Source organism: Lactuca virosa, chromosome 7 (genome assembly GCF_052849685.1).
Source record: "Lactuca virosa cultivar CGN04683 chromosome 7, Lactuca_virosa_CGN04683_v6, whole genome shotgun sequence".
Classification (NCBI taxonomy): domain Eukaryota; kingdom Viridiplantae; phylum Streptophyta; class Magnoliopsida; order Asterales; family Asteraceae; genus Lactuca; species Lactuca virosa.
This window is the reverse complement of record NC_136432.1, coordinates 119,021,309-119,045,181: the sequence shown is the minus strand read 5'-3', so window position 1 is coordinate 119,045,181 and position 23,873 is coordinate 119,021,309. Positions and strand designations below refer to the sequence as shown.

Below are 23,873 nucleotides of genomic sequence, written 5' to 3'. Positions count from 1 at the left end.
GGTGTTTAAAAAATTTCACAGATTACAAATTTTTTTTTTAAATCGGGTCCAACCGGTTCTAAACCCGGTAAAAACCAGACCGGACCGGGAAAAAACCGAACCGGTTTTGATGGATTCTAAGAACCGAGAACCGGCCCGGGGGTCCAAAAAACAGTCCGGTCCGGTCCACCTAGTCTTGACAACAATAATCATCTTTCTTCGTATCTGAGAGGTGCACAAACTAAACTAAAAATTATGGCCACGTAGGTTTTAAATTTGGTTCCTTTTTTTTTTTTTTTTTTCAGTAAGTGATAACCAGTTTTGGCCAAAATCAGATCAAACCGAATCCAGTTTCTAACCTAAAAATCATAAACTACATAACGGGGTTACAAATAGTATATGAATCGTTTTTTTGGAAATCTTATTTAACACTATGGTTGATAAAAAATGGGCTAATAAATAAAATCAAGGCTTCATCATGAAGTAAGACGTTTTTGGTCTATTCGCAACCATTTAAGGTGTCAAAACGATATTTTTTTTACTTTTATGTTTAATAGAGTTGATTCTCGGTGAAGGGATCAGACCTTTCTTGGGCAGCATCGGAATCCTTGTATCAACAAAATTTTGTTGAAGTAATGAATTAAAAAGACATTTTTCTATCGGATCAAATAAAACTTTCTTTAAATCGGTTTTCAGCATGACTTTTCAAACCCGTTCCAATTGGGTTCATTTCATATATTCGTAATCAAGTTCTAATGGGTTGGATCATATCTGATACGAAACCTAATTACATAAAAAGATTGAACTATAGTCAAAAGTTTATTTTGAAGAATGGTTAATAATTTCCTAGTGGACAAGTTGTCTGGCCTTTATTAAGTATTTTTCTAAATCTTGGTCATTGTGTTAAACGTTACCCAATTTCTGGGCATATTTTGATTTTCTCAAAAAGATATATAATTATTTGGGACAACCGTCTCGTACAATGAGAGGATATCACGAGCCGAAGGAATAGAGACTACAATGAGAGGTGCCCATAGCCGAATGCTATCTGCCAAGATGGTGTGCGATGGATATAGGTTGTTTGTTTGACCCAAGGGGAAAAGAAAAGACAAAGAAAGAGTAGTGTCTTGTTTGACGTCAAACAAAGTATAATTAAAAAAGTGGCATTAGCAAAAGTTTGATTAAAGGTTTAAAGACGCACACACGTACACTCACAAAAAAAAAAAGTTAGGACTGAAAAAAATATTTTTCAAAACTATAAAGATTTTATTGTATTTGCTTTATGAATTTATTAAAATTCCAATGAAACAAATAATGTTTGTTTAATCGACCCAATACCCCCCTTCGGCACTACAAATAAGCGTCCTTTCTTCTCACTGCATGCCACCATTGATCACTTCGTTCCTCAGTTTTCACACCTATACTCTTGCTTTCTTGCCCCCAAGAATTGGCATATTGTGAGACACAGAGATGAAGGAAGATTCGAAAAAGCATTTGGAGAAAACTTATTTCGATGTGCTGGGTTTATGCTGTTCATCGGAGGTGTCACTGATTGAGAAGATTCTTACACCTCTTGAAGGCGTTCACAATGTCTCTGTCATCGTTCCTTCGAGAACTGTCATTGTGCTTCATGACGCCTCCCTCATTTCTCAGTTTCAAATCGGTAATGATCACTAACTATGGTCTATGTATATGCACCTGTTTGGAGATTAGTTTTAAATTGCATGTTTCAAATCTAACTTAGAGCATATATATCCCCTAGTCTCCACCCATGAGTGCGTATATAATGCAAGAACTTAGATTTACCTTAAAACAATATTGTCAGATGTTTCCCAAACTACTGATGAACCTTCATGTATTTTCCTAATATATTTTGTGAATTGGTATGCTTATAGTCGATTTGCTAGTCCTCTGTTTGTAGGCTTCGATTTTGGAACCATATACTCTGATAATGATAACAACCAGATTTTTGGTAAATTAAGTTGGTATTATACTCTTTCTTTACATCAAAATGGTGTTTAATTTTCACGTCTCATTTTTTATCCTTTAAATTTGGGAGTATGCATTTATAGTTTATTTAATGGTATATACTTTAAAGTTATCTTTAACGAATTAGTTAAAAATCTAGTTGATAGTTTAAAATTTAGTTGTTAGCCGAAAAACTAACTGCTAGCTTATAAACTATCTGATAAAAAATAATGTTTGGTAAAATTTAGCTGATAAGCTAGCTGGAAAATATAAAATGACATAAAAAGATATTTAAAAAAATATTATTTTTGTAATGAAATAAATGTATATTTTGAAATTAAAAATAAAAACTCTTTAAAATCTAGTTTAAATAGTTTTTTTTTAAAACTAACTTTTAAGCTATTTGTTCATTACCAAACATAACAGTTTTAAAAAACTCAAAAAATAAGTTAGCTTATGGTTATCTATGACGTGTCAAACACAATGTAAATCAATTAACTATAACATGTAATATATGATATATTAATAATATATGAATAATTTATTTGGTTATTATTATGTGATAATATAATTTATAAAGTTATTGTGATAAAAAAAAACATGTAATACAAATTTACAATAAAAGTGATCTTTTTTAAAGTTCATATATTTTTAAAAAAAATTAATATACTATGAGTAATTTTTTGGTGTAGAAAATATTACATTAAAAGTGAGATCAATATTATTTGCATTATTGCATATGGTCTAAAACAAATTTTCATATATATATATATATATATATATATATATATATATATATATATATATATATATATATATATATATATATATATATATATTATCCGGTTATTATTAATAATCTAACTTTTTTTTTTCAAATTTCCTTTTTGTACTCAGTTTTATTTAGTATCCAACATATTTTAAATTTAATTTTTTTTTTCAAATGTAAGAATTTCGTAAATGAAAGCAGTTTTCAGTAGATTTAGTGTTAAGATGATCTTTTATAGAATGGTGACTTATAGGCATTTTAATCTATTTCTATTATGGCTTCAAGACTTGAATACTCAAACTCTAGAAGGGTCGACATCTCCGCATACCCTTCTGTCTTTTGACTAGCTTTAAGCATGTGCTAGGTGTACAAGTGCACATGGTTGTGTCGTCTCGGGGCCCAAAAGTTTTTTTACATACATACCACTTATTGTTCGTTGAGTGAAAAATCAGTGACTAAATTCTTTTTACGTATATGAATATATGTGTTCGACTTATCGTATTATTAGTGAATTTTGCTTATATAAAAGAAATTATATTTAAGAGGCCATTTTTATTTTTATGAACATGCTTTTAAAATCGATGGGTTGGCCTAGATCAAAGACGTTAAAATTACATATTTGAGATTGTTCATAATTCATATGTGATATGTGTCATGTGATAACTGATTTCTTTTCTTTTATCCTTAATTTAGTTAAGGCTCTAAACAAAGCACGATTAGAAGCAAATGTGAGGATGAAAGGAGTTCAAAATTATGGAAATAAGTGGCCAAGCCCATACGCCGTCGGATGTGGTGTGCTGCTTTTGCTATCATTTTTGAAATATATTTATTCGCCATTTAAATGGTTGGCACTTGGAGCTGTTGCTGTGGGCATTATACCCTTAGCTTTGAAAGCTTTTGCATCTCTACGAATTTTCAGATTCGACATCAATCTTCTCATGCTCATTGCAGGTACAATATTATTTAATTATCTTTTTTCTTATAATACATTTATATATGTGAATGTGAAATTTTGTGATTCAAACTAGTAATATCTTTTCATATTAATTATAAGAATAAATGATTCAGATACGTAAAGTTAACTTCAAAATATGTCCAAAAGTTATTCGTACAAGCTACAAAAAATAAACCTTATGCTCGGTGCATTTGTTAATATTTGTAGTTGGAGGATCAATTGCCTTAAAGGATTACTGGGAAGCTGGCACAATTGTGTTTTTATTGATTATATCTGAATGGCTGGAGGCAAGAGCAAGTCACAAGGTGTACTACCACCCTTTTTTCTGAAAAGCATGCAAATGATTATATATATATATAATATATATATATATATATATATATATAAGAACAATCCTATTGTTTGAAAATGAACCGATGGAAATTTTATTTGTAGGCCACTGCTGTGATGTCATCATTGATGAGCATAGCTCCTCAGAAAGCTGTATTAGCTGACACTGGTGAAGAAGTCAACACTAGCGAAGTCAAAGTCAACACAAGACTTGCGGTCAAAGCTGGGACCATGATCCCCATTGATGGAATAGTTGTGGAAGGGAAATGTGAAGTCGATGAGAAAACTCTAACTGGTGAATCGTTTCCGGTGTATAAACAAGTAGATTCCATCGTTTTTGCAGGGACACTCAATCTAAATGGTATGCCAACATTTGTATTTATATTTCTCTGACTTAATACAGAAACAACCATTTAACACAAAAAACTAAGAGTGTTGAATCCTAACTTTTTCTATATTTGTTATCATTCTTCTAATGTACTTTTCAGAAATCACTTATCTTGGCAACACTTTGAATGTTTTTTTCTAGGTTATATTAGTGTTAAGACTACTGCTGTAGCCGAAGCTTGTGTAGTGGCAAGAATGGCAAGGCTTGTTGAAGAGGCTCAAAACAACAAATCTAAAACGCAAAGATATGTAGACGAATTTGCCAAGTATTACACCCCAGGTTTATATATTTCTTTTTGATTTGCAAAACAATTATTTCCAATGGACCATTAATGGCATTTTTTTGGTTTGAATTTGTAGCTGTTGTTGTGGTAGCCGCCAGCTTGGCGGCTATACCAGCTGCTATGCGAGTTCGTGACGTGGAGAAATGGTATCACTTGGCTTTGGTGGTTTTGGTAAGTGCATGTCCATGTGCACTTATCTTATCAACTCCAATTGCAGCATTTTGTGCGTTGTCAAAAGCAGCTACATCCGGACTTCTTATTAAAGGTGCCGAATACCTCGAAATACTTTCTACAGTCAAATTTATATGCTTTGATAAAACTGGGACAATCACTAGAGGAGAGTTCTCGGTCTCAGACTTCCATCCACTCATCGACACTGACAAATTGCTCTATTGGTAAAATTAAACTTTTTAAAACTTCATTTTTGTAAATTTCGTTCTGATCATTTGACAATTCTTTTGGAGTTTAGGGTTTCAAGCATCGAGAGCAAGTCCAGTCATCCAATGGCAGAAGCACTTGTGAACTACGCACAATCTCATTCGGTCGAACCGCAACCAGACAATGTGGAGGAATTCAAAGATTTTCCTGGAGAAGGAATTTACGGGAAGATTGATGGGAAAGAAGTTTACATCGGAAACCAAAAGATAGGTGTTCGAGCGGGGTGTTCACAAGGTAAGAAAGGTAGCAAGTTATAACATTTTCATGTTATTCTTAGTCTTTTTTTTTCTAACTTGATTTTTGAACTATTATATTAGTTCCTACTCAAATTAATAACCAAGGAAAGTCTACTGGATATGTATTTTTGGGATCTTCACTTGCTGGGATATTTAGTCTCTCAGATTCATGTCGGATTGGAGTAAAGGAAGCAATTAAAGAACTCAAATCGATGGGAATTAAGACAACCATGCTTACGGGAGATTGTCAAGAAGCAGCCAATTTCGCACAAAATCAGGTCATTATAAAAATTATTTTTCTAAAATTATTCTTCATTTTCTTTCGACTTAATCTCTTCTTGGTTTGGCAGTTAGGGGGTGCTTTAGACATGGTTCGTGCAGGGCTTCTGCCCCAAGACAAAGCCACACTCATTAAAGAAATGCAAAGGGAATCTCCGGTAGCTATGGTTGGAGACGGGATGAATGATGCTCCTGCTTTAGCAACAGCAGACATTGGGATCTCAATGGGGGTTTCAGGATCTGCATTGGCAAACGAGACTGGACATATGATTATGATGTCAAATGATATCAGGAAAATCCCGGTAGCTGTGAGGCTTGCAAAAAGAACCCGCAGAAAGATATTTGAAAACATATTTATTGCTATGGTTATCAAGGCTGCTGTAATAGCTTTAGCTATTGCAGGTCACCCGTTGGTTTGGGCCGCGGTTCTAGCTGACATGGGGACCTGCTTGGTAGTCATATTTAATAGCATGCTTTTGCTACGAGGTGTATCGTCGAGAACCATGAAAAAGAATTCTAGTTGTTTACGCAATGATTCACAATGCTTATCCAATTATAAGGTTAAAGACAAGTGTTGCGAAGCGGATAATTGTGGTTTAGAGGTTAAAAATAATTGTTGTGACGTGGGTGGTTGCAATTTAGTTGTTAAGGACGGTTGTTGTGACGTGGATAGTTCTGGTTTAAAGGTTGGACGTAATTGTTGCAATATAGGTGGTTGTGATTCACAAGTTAAACAAAGGGTTTGTGATGTAAGTGGGGATGGTTTTGGTTTAGAGGTTAAAGACAAGTGTTGTGATGTAAGTGGTAATTGTTCAAAGATTAGAGAAAGGCATTGCAATGTGGGTAGTTATTCTTTAGAGGTAAAAGACAATTCTTGTGATGTAGGTGATCATGGCTTAGAAGTTAAAGAAAAGTGTTGTGATGTGGGTGGTTGTTGCACAAAGGTTAAAAGGAGTTCTGATATGGGTGGTTATGGTTCAGAAGTTAAAGAGAAGTCTCATGACGTGGGTGCTTATTGTTTAGAGGTTAAAGACACCCGTTACAAGATGGGTGAGTGTGGTTCCGAAACTAAGGACAAGTGTTGTGATATAGGTGATTGTGGATCAACAGCTAATAAAAAGGGTTGTGATGTGGACGATTGTTGTTCAAAGGCTAAATACCATTTTTCTGATGTCGGTGGCAGTGGTTTAGAAGTTAAAAAGAGGTGTGGTGATATAGGTGCTTATTATATAGAGGTTAAAGACAATTCTTACGATATGGGTGACTGTGGTTCAAAAGTTAAAGACACATGTTGTGATGTGGGTGGTTGTGATTTGAAGCCTAAGGCAACGATTTGTGATGTAGGTGGTTGTTGTTCACATATTAAAGACAAGTGTTTTGATGTAGATGGTTATGGTTTAGAAGTAAAAGATAAGTGTTTTGATATGGATGATTATAGTTTAGAGATTAAAGAAAATTGTTGTGATGGGGGTGATTGTCAATTAGAAGTTGAAGACGAGTGTTGGGATGTGGATAGTAATGGATCAAAGGCTAAAGACAAAGGTTGTGATGTGGGTGGTTATTGTTTAGAGACTAAAGACAAGTGTTTGGAAGTGGGTTGTTGTAGATCAGAAATTAAAAGCAAGTTTCATGATGTGGGTGATTATTATTTGGAGGTTAAAGACAATTGTTGCAAAGTGGGTAGTTGTCGTTTAGAAGTTAAAGACAAGTTTCACGATGTGGATGGTTTTGGTTCAAAGGCTAATGAAAAGTGTTGTGATATGGGTGTTGGTTATTTGGTCTCAAAGGTTAAAGATAATTGTGGTGATATGGGTGGTGGTTGTGGTTCAGAGGTTAAAGACAAGTGTTGTGATTTGAGTGGTAATTGTTCAAAGGTTAGAGAAAATCATTGCAATATGGGTAGTTACTCTTTAGAGGTAAAAGACAATGTTTGTGATGTGGGTAGTCATGGTTTAGAAGTTAAAGACAAGTGTTGTGATGTGGATAGTTGTTGCTCGGAGGTTAAAGACAATTGTTGTGATATGAGTGGTTGTGGTTTAGAAGCTAAAGACAAGTGTCGTGATGTTGGTGCTTATGATTTAGAGGTTAAAAACAATTTATACGATATGGTTAGTTGTGGTTCAGAAGTTAAAGACAAGTGTTGTGATGTGGGTGGTTGTGGTTCAAAGGCTAATAAAAAAAGGTTGTGATGTGGGAGGTTCTTACTTAGAGGCTAAAGACAATTGTTGTGATGTGGGTGGTTGTGGTTTAGAAGTTAAAAAAGGTGTCATGATGTGGGTTCTTATTATTTAGAAGTTAAAGACAATCGTTACAATATAGGTGGTTGTGTTTAAAAAATTAAAGACACGTGTTGTGATGTGGGTGGTTGTGGTTCGGAGACTAAAGAGAAACTTAATGATGTAGGTGGATATTGTTCACATTCTAAAGAAAAATGTTTTGATGTGGGTGGTTGTGGTTTAGAAGTAAAGAAAAGTGTCATGATATCGATGATTATTAATTAGACGTTAAAGACAATTGGTGTGATGTGGGTGATTATCAATTAAAAGTTGAAAACATGTATTGGGATGTGGAAGGTTATGCTTCATAGGCTAAAGACAAAGGTTATATTGTGGGTGGTTATTATTTAGATACTAAATACAAGTGTTTTGCTGTGGGTTGGAAGTTAGAGGCGAGTGTCATGGTGTGGGTGATTATCATTTAAAGGTTAAAGACAATTGTTGCAAAGAGGGGGGGTTGTGGTTTAGAAGTTAAATACGATTGTTGTGATGCAGATGGTTTTTGTTCAATGGCTAATGACATGTATTGTGATATGGGTGGTGGTTATTTTGATTCAGATTTAACTGTTGTGATATGGGTGGTGGTTGTTGTTCAACGGTTATAGAAATAGTTGTGGCGTAGGTAGTTGTGGTTAAGACTTAACAGGCTCAAGAGGTAAAGCTTGTGCTACAACCACATAAATAAAAGAAATTGGTACAAGAAACTAAATGTTGTAAGGGAAGAAAGGATTTGGAATCTCAGAGTTGCAAGAATCAGGTTAAAGAGGAAGAAGAATGCAACACCGAATATTTGTGGATCACATGCGGTGATTTGAGAAAATGGTAAGAAATTGTTCAAGAGGCATGGCTTGAAGAAAAAGGGAATATTGTTATTAGGTGTTCCAAGAACCTTACATATAATTGTTTCGGTACCAACCGTTTGGACGCCTATCAAAGATTATGACCGAGTAAATATTTTCCAAGATATCCTACTTATATATAAATCATGATGTAATCTTTTGTTGTATTTGTATTCAAATAATGTACTCCTTGGTTTTCTCTAAAAAAACAGTTAAGGATATAAGGGGGAGACTACAACATATATAAATACATACACAACCGTGTCGCGACACTAGCAAATAACACCAACTTCGTGAATCTTTGTTTTTTTATGTATTATATTCTAGTAATAACATTCTTATTTTAAGTAATATTATTTCTAATAATTTTATGTGTATTGGATTATGTTTTCTTTCAACTTAAATTAGTTATTATCCAGATAATTTGGCAGTTAGGGTACATTAGACATGGTTCGTGAAATACTTTTTCTGCAAGACAAAACCAAAATCATTATGTCGTACCGACTTATAACTCGATCTTATATATGCGTGCACTCTGCACACACCGAAACATATAAAATAGAGTACAAATTATAAGTCTCTTAGCTCACATATTAGTTCCATTTGCACAAAATGTTCGGTGACACTAAAATCACCAACAATTGATTCATATATAAGCCAAAATTATAAGTCTCTTAGCTCACATATTAGTTCCATTTGCACAAAATGTTCAGTAACACTAAAATCACCAACAATTGATTCATATATAAGCCACGACACTAAGCGACACTTATTAGGCCTACATGTAAGCTTCTTTCTTTAATTTTGTTTTTCAAAGCTGTAACATGCACTTTTATCCTTTTATTTAAGGCCAAATTTCTTACCTATTTATTTTTACATATTAGTCCATATTAATATATATTTTCATCCTTTAAAATCAATTTGGCACATCTCATAAATTGATTTTTTCCAACCAGTATAGATCAATTTTCTTTTGGTCTTTCTTTAAAATTTATTTAAAAAAAATTATTATGACTACAGTATAATATAACTTTCCACCTTTGTATCGTGACACTGGGTTTTCTCTTTGTCAAATGAAAATGTTTGTAATCATCCATAATCAACGAGACTTCATTATGGATTGAACTCTTGGCGTTTTAGGTTATTGTCAATGTTCTAAATAATGTAAGGCGTGACTTTGGCAGTAATGTCAAACCTTAAATTTTTATGAGCTTTGTCGTTTGTAAGGTGGCGATTTTATATATAATTAATATTTTATATGTATTTTCTACTATTATATATATATATATATATATATATATATATATATATATATATATATATATAATTTGGATTGCTTTTTTATAAGTTTTATAAATATTATGAAGATTCTTTTTGTTATTTGTAAGGTCTTTTTTTATTTTTTTTTTAAACTTTGCATATTGTACAATCTTTTAATTTGCAAACTTAAAGAATTTGAATTTCAAAAAATATATTACTCCATAAAAGAAAAAATATTGTTATTTGTTAACTACCTCATCAATCAAGTATTAATTGGTTTGGTTTTACTTGGCCTAGGGAGTGGCATGTATCAAAAGGCTGCCCAAGCTCTTGACATATGTTGAATACCGCCCCATAGCATTTCTTAAGGGGGTGTGTTAACAATAACTCACCGGTTAGCTAGATAAAAATTAGAGTGGGTGTGTAGGATTTTTGTGATTGCTTGCTTTTATTTTATTTTATTTTTTTAAAGACATAGATCACCACTTCCTCTGGTCTTACAAATAATAATATAATATTTATAAGTATTAATACAATATCTAATGAAAATTCCAACCTAACGGTTTCGTGGAAACCCCAAATATTAATCTAAAGTAGCCTTGACCTCCAACGAAAATTCAACACATAAACAGTCACCAACCAATGTGAATCACCACAAACAATAGGAATCACCATAAATACTAGACAAACTATTGTAAGCAATAAATAATAGACTCTATTACTTGAGTACTCATACAAAAGAGTCTACATTATGCTATATATAGATCAGTTATATAATAATAAAGACTAAACCCATATACTTTTGATCCCATTATCCCATATACACCAATTCTAGAGCTTCAATTCCCAATAACTGTAGCCATATTAGAAAATCTTCAAATCCATTTTACTCTATCACAATTTCAGACAAGCCTCCCTTTCTATTAAACCCACCTCCAAACTGTTGAATCCCGCAGCACTTGTACGTAAAGCTCTTGCAACACCCACTTATGTGCCTCTTTTTCAACCCACTGCTCTTGCTACTGCAACAACTTTTCACTATTTTCCCTAACTCCTCACTCGTAATGTACTCTTTCTTCACATGCTTATGCTTATGCTCATGATGATGATGATGATGATGGTCATGCTTCTTCAAATGAACATGACCATGGTCCTTCGAATGATCATGGTCATGACTATGCCCATGATCATGATCCATCAAATGATCATGTACATGATCATGACTATGATCATGATCCTTCGAATGATCATGTGTATGACCATGACCATGATCATGATCATGGTGATTGAAATGAGTATGTGGCTTCTCATCATTATGACTACATTCTCCTTGCTTTTTAACCTCACAACTTTGTGATTCCAAATCTTCGGTACTACAGCATTTAGTTTCTTGTATCGTTTTCTTTGCATTATGTGGTTGTACAACATGTTTTACCTCTTGTATTCCATCATCATCATGACCATCATGATCATGAACCTCATCAACATCATGAGCACAACAGTCATCATTCTTCTCTTGTCCACAATGATTCACCTCATGAGCACAACAATCATCAACATCTTCCGGTGTTATAACATGATCATCATGACCACAACAACTATCTTGTACCACGTGCTTCACCTCTTGTACATTCTCATCATGACCACAGCATTTATCCTGAACCGCAGATCCAGACGAGCATTGTGCGTGTGCGTGTGCATGATTATGCGAATGACTTGTACCCGTATGTGAATGATTATTCATGCTTCTCACACTTGTACCTTGAAGCAAAAGCATACTATTAAAAATCACCACCAAGCAAGTCCCGACGTCGGCGAGAACCGCCGCCCAAACCAGCGGGTGGCCGGCGATAGCCAACGCGATTATAGCGGCCTTGGTGATGATAGCGATGAAGATATTCTCGAATATTTTTCTCCTGGTTTTTCTCGCAAGTTTCACGGCAACCGGGATTTTTCTAATATCGTTCGACATTAAAATGACGTGTCCGGTTTCGTTCGCCAGCGCCGATCCGGAAACCCCCATGGAGATTCCGATGTCGGCGGTTGCTAAAGCGGGGGCGTCGTTGAGGCCGTCTCCGACCATGGCGGTTGGTGATTCCGTTTGGAATTGTTTGATGATTTTGGCTTTGTCTTGAGGGAGAAGTTCTGCGTGGACCATGTCTAATGCTCCTCCTAACTGTAAATTCAGAAATTTGAGTCGAAAGAAATGGAAAAAAAAAGGGGGGAATTTGATTTTGATTTTGAATTACCTGATTTTGTGCGTGATTGGCGGCGGATTGAGAGTCTCCGGTGAGCATGGCGGTTTTGATTCCCATTGATTTGAGTTGTTGGAGCGCTTCACGTACTCCGATTCGACATGAATCTGAGAGACTAAAGATTCCGGCAGGTGAAGATCCAATAAATATGTACCCTGTTGATTTTCCTTCGTTGCTTTCGCTTTGAACTAATGGTTGAAAAATCAAGTTAGAAAACATAATAAGAATAATAAGTGAATCACACGTTAGATGAAGTTTCTTCACCTTGTGAACAGCCTGCTCTAATGGCGATCCTTTTATTTCCAATATAAACATCTTTCCCATCAATCTTCCCGTAAATTCCCTCTCCAGGAAAATCTTTGAATTCCTCCACATTGTCTGGTTGTGGTTCGACAGAATGAGATTGCGCATAATCCACAAGTGCTGCTGCCATTGGATGACTAGACTTGCTCTCTATGCTCGAAACCCTAAAAATAAATCAATCACATGATCAGATGCTTCAAATGAATAGGCAATTACACTTACAAGAATGATTGAATGGACTTGTGAATGATTTACCAGTAGAGCAATTTCTGATTGTCAACGAGTGGGTGAAAGCTTGAGACAGAGAACTCTCCTTTAGTGATGGTTCCTGTTTTATCAAAGCAAATAACTTTGACTGTAGAAAGTATTTCGAGGTATTCAGCTCCTTTGACTAAAAGTCCAGATGTAGCTGCTTTTGACAATGCACAAAATGCAGCAACAGGTGTTGATAAGATAAGTGCACATGGACATGCACTTACCAAAACCACCAAAGCCAAGTGATACCATTTCTCCATATCATGAACTCGCATAGCAGCTGGTATTCCAGCTAAACAGGCAGCTACTACACAAACAGCTGTAAAAACCACAAAAACAAAACTTCAATCACTAAGATTCTGCATTTATGCATGTCTTTCATTTACAAGAGTGAGAGAGTTTTACCAGGTGTGTAATACTTGGCACATTCATCTACATATCTTTGAGTTTTAGATTTGTTATTTTGAGCCTCTTCAACGAGTTTTGCCATTTTTGCTACTACACAAGCTTCAGCTAAAGCAGTAGTCTTAACACTGATATAACCTGAAAGAATTAAAAAAATAAAAAAATAAATAAGATTCTGTCTCAAATTAATATTTGAAAAAATATAGATATGTAGAATGATTGCATACCATTTAGATTGAGCGTCCCTGCATAAACAATGGAGTCTACTTGTTTAGACACAGGAAATGATTCACCAGTTAGGGCTTTTTCATCGACTTCACATTCGCCCTCCACGACTATTCCATCAATGGGGATCATGGTCCCAGCTTTGACCGCAAGTCTTGTGTTGACTTTGACTTCACTAGCGTTGACTTCTTCACCAGTGTCAGCTAATACAGCCTTTTGAGGAGCTATGCTCATCAATGATGACATCACAGCAGTCGCCTACATATAAATTTTTGCATCATCCTTTTTGTAACATTAGTAATTCTTAAATAGAAAAATCATGTCTAATGTGAATAAGGTACACAGTGGTCTAGTCTGTTAGAAAACTGACACATGATAGTGGTTGTGTAATTTTGGGAGAGAGGGAGGGTGGAAATAAACCTTGTGACTTGCTCTTGTCTCGAGCCATTCTGAAATAATCAATAAAAACACAATTGTGCCTGCTTCCCAGTAATCCTTTAGGAAAATTGATCCTCCAACTACAAATATATTAACCGATTAACATGGCGAATAAATGCACCAATATTTTGATATGTGAGGAATTTTCTTTAGGGCTAAATGTGAGAAACGACAATGTAGCTTTCATCTATTTGTTCATTATAGCATCTTGTTTTCGTTTCTTTTTGTTACAACATTGTAGCTTCAAATTGTGTTTTTCTTTTTAAGACATTGTATTTTGAAAAATGTATTTGGTTATCGCATCATACATTGAAACATTTGTTGTAAATTGCTTTGTATTCTGTGATATTGCTATAATTGGGTAGAGTTTCTTAAGTACAATCGATTAATAGGAAAAAAATGATCGTATGATGCTTATATTAAACAAGTAAATAATAGGTCGTTGGTATATATTGCATTTGATCAATGAGATGATAGAATCTCACTTAGGTTGGTTATGTGTATATATCTTTTATGTCGTATGTATTTTTAATTATTTAACAAAATTAGTATACTGTTTATTAAAAAATGATAATATAGATGTATACTAAAAGGAAATAATGTATCATATTCGATAATAGCCTCATCTAGAGGTCTTAATGAGATTCTTATAAAGATATTTTTCTATGAGGTATTCTTTACGTTTTATTGATAGATGTTGAGCATTTGATATCAGATACTCAGAATATGATAAAGAGAAATCATTTCTATAAATATTCCATTCGAAATTATGTACAAATTCTCTAAAAATCATCATTATGATCCAATTTAGCATAGCAAACCATTTTATTTTTATTTATTAGTTTTGTGTTGCAAACTGTTCCAGAATGATAATCAGATTAAAGTTATTGGATTGTATGCTTGCTAAACTTTGGAACTAAATTACAAAACTTGTAAAAGAAAGTAGTAGATATAACAAATATGTTCATTTTTTTTTATTTTGAATGTCAAATACGTATCATCTAAAAAGTTGATAAAAATTCTTTAAATTATACAAAAAGTGATAATGAATGACATCATTTTACTCTTGAGAGAGTTGAACCTCACAAACTTCATTCCAAGCGGATAGGTTTCGCATCTTAATTGATAGATGGATAAAAATAAATACCATCTCAAAATCAAAGGCTTTAAATATTCCTCTTTGGAATTTTAGCCCTTTATGTGGGTTAGAATATTCTATCAGTTTTCTTGTTTATTCCATTTTATTATTATTATAATATTATTGTTTTGAAAGGACACTATTCAAAGATCTAATATGATATAATGAAACATGTGATCGGAACTTTGGATAACTTCATTCTAAAATACCTCAATCCTAATATTATTTTACTATTTTTATTATAGTATCATTTTTTATTAACTCCCAGTATTTTCATTTAACAAAATACGATTTGCATATCATCAAGAAAATCACTAAAATTCCATCACTATAAAACGAAATATAAATTTGACCCACTAATATGGTTTTTTCGGTCTTTGTAAATATGATATTGATTATATCAATTCCGATTGCGACCCTTTAAACTTTTTAATGGGTAGTTGAGTACCAAAAAATAATAATAATAATAATAATAATAATAATTGAATAAATTGTGTAAATGACTAAATGGTATGAGATAAATGTATTGGGCCAGGGTTGAGAGTGAAACCACCACATCCCCATGTAAATCGTGACTGTTGACTTTGTTTTTTAGATATTTGATTGTGACATCTTCCGATTTGAAATGTTTGTTTTCTGTTTATTTATTTGATTATTACTTATTAAAACAATCTCATATTTTATAAAAAGAAGTTAAAATTACTTTCTTGATCATATATTTCTTAATCTTATCCACAAAATTTCATATCTATTAATACAAATGTAATATGAGAATGAAGGTATATCATACCTGCAATGAGCATGAGAACATTGATGTCAAATCTGAAAATTCGTAGAGATGCAAAGGCTTTCAAAGTTAAGGGTATAATGCCCACAGCGACAGCTCCAAGTGCCAACCATTTAAATGGGGAATAAATATATTTCAAAAATGAAAGCAAAAGGAGGACACCACAAACGACGGCGTATGGGCTTGGGTACTTGTTTCCATAGTTTTGAACTCCTTTCATCCTCACATTTGCTTCTAATCGTGCTTGGTTTAGCGCCTTAACTAAATTCAACAAGGGTAAAAAAGGAATAAACAAATAAGATATGAATTGTCAAAATTTGTTAATATCATGATCTTGAATTTTTTGTTTTTTCTGGATTAACCTCAACTTTTGTTATTATTTTTTTCTTCTAAATAAAACTTTGTATTTCTCTGTTTGTTTATTTTTGCAAAGCTTACAGGTAATCTAGCGATTTTAAACTATTTTTTTTGAAAAAAAAAAACTTTTCCCGAAAAAGAAAATTATCCATTGTGAAGATTTTTTCGGAAAAAAAATATGAAGGTTTTTTCAAAAAAAAAAAAAAGTTACTTAAAACCAGAAGATTACCCGTAAATCTGGTAAAATGGCCAAATAAAAAAGTAGAAAAATACAAGATATTTTTTTTATAAAAAGTTAAGGTTTAATATGGAAAGTTTTTTATATATAGGTCTTTTATATATTAATCGTATCAAAATTTTAAAAAAGGTTTTTAAATTTAAAATACAATTAAAAAAAACAAATATTATTGAGTTTACGTTTTCTCTGCCCAATATAAGTATAATATTTAAGTAGTAGTTGTGAGACCCATGTATTACATGGATTAATATAAAAAAAGAAAAGTTAAATAAAAATGTCAAAATATTTGAGAACTTTGAATTTATAAGAAAATAAGAAAAATAATAATTTATTATAATGGAAATGTTTTTTATCTTTTAAATTTAAACAAATAATTTAAATAAAAAAAACTAATAAGCTTTAATTTTGATTATTTTGAAATTAAAATGTAAGTTTATTACTGAAATTAATACATTTATTAATATCAATTTATTACTACATTTATTGTAATTAATACATTAAAAATATTATGCAGGATTTAATAAAATAAAAAAACATATAAAATGACATGTGGAAAAAAAATTAATTCAAAATAACCAATTGAATAATTGAATAAAAGTGTGACAATTGAGGATTAACACATTACACATGTTTTAATAAGGGTGTGTTTAGTTATTAGTTAAATACCTAGAATAATCTTTCAATAAAAGAACAAAAAGGATTAACACATTACACATGTTTTAATAAGGGTGTGTTTAGTTATTAGTTAAATACCTAGAATAATCTTTCAATAAAAGAACAAAAAGATACTCTCCATTAGATTATTTCCGGTATTTTGCAATTTTTATCACTCAAATAAAAAAATAAATAAACTGGGCTGATATCCAAAATAGAACTAACAAGTTTATTTTCAAATCATTATCAAATGTGAAAACTGAAAAGTTTAGGACAGTTGGGGAGGAGGATATGGACAATAATTTCTTTTTTTAATATAATAATATATCTATGAAATGTAATGTGCTGCTTTTTTAAATTTCTTCGAAATTGGGACCACGTTCCACTTTTATTAAAGCGAGAAGCGTGACGTTTCTTCCATAAATTTCATTTCTTTTTATAGGTAGGATTGCACTAATTTTGTTTTTTTTTTATGATTAAAAAAACTGAAAGTGCTAAAAACCAGCATTATTAATATTTAATAAAAATGAATACACCGGAAAATAAAGAAACAAAATTTAAGGTTAACTTAATTACATTATGTTAATTACACAATACTGGTAAAATTTAAGAAAAGTGATTCTATTTTAAAACACAAAACTGTTGTGTATCAAAAAAAATTAAAACTTATTTCAGGGTTTTCATTTTATCACGTTAAAACAGTATTTTAAATATTTGTTTTGTAAGAAACTGAACTGTTAAGTTAAACATTCCATTCTTCTAAGAGATAAATATTTTATATATGAAGTTAGATTTTTTTGGTAACAGTGTCGCTTTCTTATTATTCATATTGAATTCTCAACCTTATTAAGGTCCAAAAAGGAATATGTGTTTTCATTAAAAAAAACAATCAAATGAATCTCTATAGAAATATTATTTTGTTAATGGCTCTTTACGAATCTTTAGAAAACGATATTAGGTTTTTTTTTTTTGGCATAAACAGTTATCAAACAACAGTGATTGACAAAACCAAATAAATGTAAACAATAAATAACATAATTATAGAACGTTAAACAATAAATAACATAATTATAGAACGTTACCTAACCAATTACGTGGGTTTCACTTTCCCTATCTTATTTAAAATTCAGACATTTAATTACTAAATACACATATATTTTTATTTTCAACAACTTTACGTATCAAATTTATCATTACATTTAATTAGATATATATTGAAATATAAGTTAGAAACTTTAATAGACAGATAAGCAAAGAGAATTTTAGATGTCTCCATACTTTTAAGTTGCTTGTAGAACTTGACTTCGTTATTATGTTTATGTCGACCCGCAAAGGTTTTCAATTTTAACGAATCTAAAATATATCAATTTATCACTGCCTACTGTAAATTGATTATGAACATAATCGATCGAGTTATTTACTATAATCTTATATATAAAATTAATATAATATTTTCTTTAACGCATGGAAATGGAAAAGCATGAACTATTGATGAAACATGTGTATTGTTTTGAAAATGGACTCGATTGTAAAATTGGTAGTATTTTTTCCAGTGAAAAAGGGCCAAAAAAGTTAAGAAATGCCGTATGTTAAGCAACAATGAATCAAAGTAATTGGATCCTTTTAATCATGAAAACAAAATTCAAATCAGTTTCTATCTCTAGCTTTTGAAATGATTGTTCTACAGTTGAATGAACAAAATGTAAATCTAATCCTCAAACAGATGCATAGCTATATGATATTTACAGAGAGAGAGATGGAAAGAGAGGTTACCGATTTGAAACTGAGAAATGAGGGCAGCGTCGTGAAGCACGATAACAGTTCGGGAAGGAACGATGACGGAGACATGGTGAACGCCTTCAAGAGGATTAAGAATCTTCTCGATCAGTGGCACCTCAGATGAACAGCATAGACCCAACACATCGAAATAGCTTTTCTCCAAATCCTTTGTGGAATCTTCCTTCATCTCTCTGTATATCACAAATCACCAATCGAATACTCCAATTCGAGGAGGAATGGAAGATTTTTGGGGCAAATATCAAAGAGTAGGTGCGAAGAAGTGAGGAACGAAGTAAATGGTAAGCGGTGAGAGGAAAGGGTGGTTATTTGTAGTGTCGATGGGAGGGTGGGTGGGCTTGGAATGCACGAGTTTGTTTTGATTTTACAAATATTAGAAGAAATTACACAAATAGTCCCTTGGTTTACAAAAGAGACCATTTACAATTTTACATCGATGGCTAAGTTTAGAAAACCTTACACTATAAAGTTTTTTTGCTATTTTATTTTGGAAAACTTTTAACTGTCGAAAAACAAAATCTTTTTAAGAGGTTATTCTAAAGGGAAATGAACTTAATAAGGTAATTAACTTTTCGGTTTATTTACATCTAGGTAACTATCTTTTTTTGCACACATCTATGTAACGAACTTTTTGGAAGTGTTCACATATGAACATTATGACCGGCTGTAGCAGCTACAGCCGGTCATAATTGTCATATGTGAACACTTCCAAAAAGTTTGTTACCAATATGTGTATAAAAAAAAGATTGTTACCTAGATGTGAACACACCGAAAAGGTAAAAGTAAACTACACGAATGGTCCCTGTAGTTTTGGTAATTTGTGCGTTTGGTCCCTAACTTATTTTTTAACTTGGATGATCTCTACTGTTTATTTTTGTTGTGCATTTGGTCACTGTCTTACCTCAAAAGACTATCGTGCCCTTTTTTAATTTATTTTTTAATTAATTTTCTTATTTATGTATTTATTTTTTTATATATTTTAAAAAATTAATAGACCCCATATATTTGTATCTCCTCACCTAGACCTGAAACCACATTCGAGAAATTTAAGCTCGGTCCCACCGGTCACCATCCTATCTCTCAACCTCCTCAACTTCTCTTTCCTTTCCATCTTTAATGACATCAACATCTTCAATATCTCTTCTTTTTTCGGTCCTTCAACTCCATTGGGTTGTGGTGGTGGAAAATTCAATGAAGAGACAGTGAGTTGTGGTGTTGGTTTGCCAGAGTTGAAGGACCGAAAAAAGAAGGGATAGTGAAGACGTTGATGTCGTTAAAGATGGAAAGAAAAGAGAAGTTGATGAGGGTGAGAGTTGAGATGGTGACTGGTGGGACCGAGCTTAAATTTCTCGAATGTGGTTTCAGGTGTAAGGTGAGGAGATACAAATATGTGGCGTCTAAATTTTTTAAAATATATAAAAAAAATAAATACATAAATAAGAAAATAAATTAAAAAAGACACAATAGTCTTTTAAGGTAAGACAGGGACCAAACGCACAACAAAAAATAAACAGTAAGGATCATCCAAGTTAAAAAAAAATAAGTTAGAGACTAAACGCACAAATTACCAAAACTACAAGGACCATTCGTGTAATTAACTTTTACCTTTACGGTTTGTTCACATCTTGGTAACTATCTTTTTTTGTACACATCTAGGTCACGAACTTTTTGGAAGTGTTCACATATGACCATTAAGACCGGTTATGACCGGATGTAACCTGCTACAGCCGGTCATAATGGTCATATGTGAACACTTCCAAAAAGTTCGTTACCTAGATGTGTACAAAAAAAAGATAGTTACCCGGATGTGAACAAACCGAAAAGTTAATTACCTTATTAAGTCTATTTCCCTATTCTAAATGTTTATTATTTTCTAATATTTTAATCTTTTTGAATGAATTGTAAATTTGCTCAATATGATTTGCAAAAAAACTATGAATAAAGTCCAAAATCTTTTCAAGTAAATTTATCTTTTTAACTTTTGTGTATTTTTTAAAGATTTCTTATTATTTGAATAACCAAAAAAATAAAGTATCCCCCCCTTTTTTTTCTCTCTTCCTTGTCCAGAGATCCAACAAACACCAGTCATTATCAGGCACCGTTATTCACCTCTAGCAACCACCATCAAAACTAACATTCACCTCCAGCAACCACCATCATTGGTTACCACCTGCACTAAATAATATATTCATCATTTTCACCATCACACCTTATAACCTCCACCCCCTCCCTTTCTATAGAAACATCCTCTTGCCTATCCCAACCAATCTTTTACCATTAAGAGAGATGCAATCCCTCTAGCTGTAGGTCATGAAACCCCACGTTACTAACCTTTTCCCCAAAAGTGAACCTCTAAATCCCTCAAATTCATTGCCCATTGATTTTGAGTGTTTTTTTATTTGGAACTAAATTCCTCTTACCATACACCCCATGTAATAGGGTAATTTGCTTTAAGCCACATTGACTATACAAACGTCTAATTACCGGAATTCAAATCAAGAACACGAACCCATAAAGAAAACAACATTGTTTCCAATTTGATGATGCTTGAGGTACATAAATCACATATGTGGGAGGAAGGTACATCGGACGTGAAGGGGATGAGGTGTATGATGGATGAAAAAGCATTAGAGTAAAGTACATCGTACCTGACTGAATTTGGTCAGGGTGCATTTGACGTCCACAAAGGAACGATGAATGGAGGAGAAATCCTTGCGAGCCTCGTCGGTGACAATTGTTTTCGCCATCCCATCCCAATCGATTGGGATCCTGGAGACGGTAATGAGACGCTATATGTAACGATGATTAATTCTCAAATCTAGATGGCGATGGTGTTGATTTTGGGGGAAACCAGATCGATAAAGCATCGATTGGGATCTAACGATGAAGTAAAAAAGTTTTTAAGGGGAAGCATAAGAGAAAAAAGGTCATTAGGATGAGGAAGGTGGAGAGAGAGAGAGTGTGTGTAACATCCCGTTATTTTCTCTTTGTAAAGTCAACCCTAGTCAACCAAAGTCAAACTTGGGTCAACTAAAATTGTTTTGGGTTTTTATTAAGGTTAAAATAATAACCTTTGTTTATTTAAAATCCTTAAAATAATTATGGTTGAATTAGGAAGTGAAATGCTTAAAAAGCGAGAAGTCTCGCATGCATTTCCCTCTTTTCCTTCGGACCGTACACCAACCTCGGACCAGGAACACTTCGGCCGTGAACGAGGCCGTTTACGGCTTCGGGCCGCAAACTCGCAACCGTAAACCCTTCTCGGCCAACCGACTTCGAACCGTATACGAGGTTCACGGCTGTGAACCCCTCGGACCGTGAACCCTCACATATATAATCATTTCAGTCGATTTTTCTTCACTTTTTACACATTCAAACACAATTTCAAGCCATTTTCTCTCAAGTATCATCAGCCAAGAACACGAAGAACAACCTCTCTCCTCAAGAACATGCTATATTCATCCTTTCTCATCATATTGAAGTGTTAAAACATTAGTTCTTCATAACATCTAATAGGTATCAATTATTGATCTTGTTATCACTTCAAGAACATCTTTTAATCTTCTTATATTAGATTGAAACCCGTTAATATCATCTATTTTTCATGAAGAACGCGAAGAACACAAAGAACAAGCACCTGAAAATCTTTGAATCTTCTTAGAAACTGGTCTAGGATCATCAAGTGTTCATCATTCTTCAAGAATTCAGGACCATGAACACTTCATACTCTTGGGCTGTAAACACCTATCAGCTTCCCTTTTAGCTTCTAACACTCCAATTTGTAAGTTATACTTACAAATTAGTCCAATTTCCAATCATTCCTATGATTATATTAGCTAATTGGATGCATATATTTTATACAAATTATTATATAGGACTTGTTTTGTTGCGGGATTTCACTCGTGGAACTAAACATCATATACCAAATTATCATTTGAATCACCCTCCAAAAGGTGAGTTCATACCCCCGTATTTTCATAGTTTTTACTGTTTTAAAGGGGGGGGATACAATTCTAACACAAAGATTTTGTGTTACAAACAAAAGATTTCAATAAACTTATCAAAATGGATTTCAGTTATCATCAATTCAGTTGGTTTTCAGAAATTGTGTTGAAATGACATTAAGTCACCAAAAATGTTTCAAAATATTAAATTTCTTTTAAATGTTTTATAAACTTATATTTTTCCCCATAAATCATATATATATATATATATATATATATATATATATATATATATATATATATATATATATATATAATAAGATTTAAAAGGCTTAGGACTGATAATCCACTTTGGTTCCTTTTCCTTGTTTGGATGTGGGATTATAAGTATCGGTTATTTGTCCGAATGTCATTTAAATTTTACTTATATATATATATATATATATATATATATATATATATATATATTTGTATATGTATATAAGTATAAAAGCTATTTCATTCAGTTCAAATACCCTTTGTAACATGTTGAGCAAGGGGTTGCATTCATGAATACTCAGTATCAAATCAGAAAGTACATATAAATTATAATAGGTATAATTTATGATTCACAAAACATTAATTCACAATTCAAGTATACTAAAGTACATTGTTTTACAAGAACAAAGGTTTGATTCAAAACTAGTCAAGAGTATACATCTTTCATATACATGTTAAGAATACTAATTCAAGAGCATACTATCAATCATTTATTTCAGAATGATTGGGTTTTTTTAAGAACTTTTATACATGTAACGTTTATATTCTTTTTATGAGTCATTTGATACAGGTTGTTTAATTCATTTAAACAACATAGTTGAAGTCCTGACATTATAACCAGAATCTCCAGCCGGGGATCGAAACAATGTGTGTATAGATCTATATTGGGATTGATAACCCCGCACTAAGACTGCTAGCTACAGTCAGGCATACACGCCTACGAGTGACAGTTGTTATCAACAGCTTTCAACGCCTTCAATGCGTTGGGTCAGGCCATCTAGTCTCAGTATGGTTATAATAACTCATTAAAAAGATATT

The 23,873-nt window shown here is 32.6% G+C and overlaps 2 protein-coding genes across 2 annotated transcripts; one reads left to right on the top strand and one right to left on the bottom strand.

The window, feature by feature from the left end:
• The first annotated feature begins 1,406 nt into the window (after positions 1–1,406).
• On the top strand, positions 1,407–9,106 carry LOC145124526 (cadmium/zinc-transporting ATPase HMA3-like). Its single transcript, XM_079059912.1, has 9 exons — positions 1,407–1,642; positions 3,410–3,667; positions 3,879–3,976; positions 4,107–4,362; positions 4,531–4,668; positions 4,749–5,067; positions 5,142–5,344; positions 5,428–5,624; positions 5,697–9,106. Exons 1-9 carry the CDS (start codon positions 1,450–1,452, stop codon positions 7,812–7,814), a joined length of 3,780 nt encoding a protein of 1,259 aa, XP_078916038.1. The 5' UTR covers positions 1,407–1,449; the 3' UTR covers positions 7,815–9,106.
• A 1,386-nt stretch (positions 9,107–10,492) lies between these two features.
• LOC145124999 (putative inactive cadmium/zinc-transporting ATPase HMA3) lies at positions 10,493–19,154 on the bottom strand. Its single transcript, XM_079060486.1, has 9 exons — positions 18,829–19,154; positions 15,810–16,067; positions 13,864–13,961; positions 13,446–13,701; positions 13,219–13,356; positions 12,814–13,132; positions 12,520–12,722; positions 12,250–12,443; positions 10,493–12,176 (listed from the first exon to the last, which is right to left on the bottom strand). The coding sequence occupies exons 1-9, from the start codon at positions 19,019–19,021 to the stop codon at positions 10,887–10,889; spliced, it is 2,949 nt and encodes a 982-aa protein (XP_078916612.1). The 5' UTR covers positions 19,022–19,154; the 3' UTR covers positions 10,493–10,886.
• Positions 19,155–23,873: the final 4,719 nt, after the last annotated feature.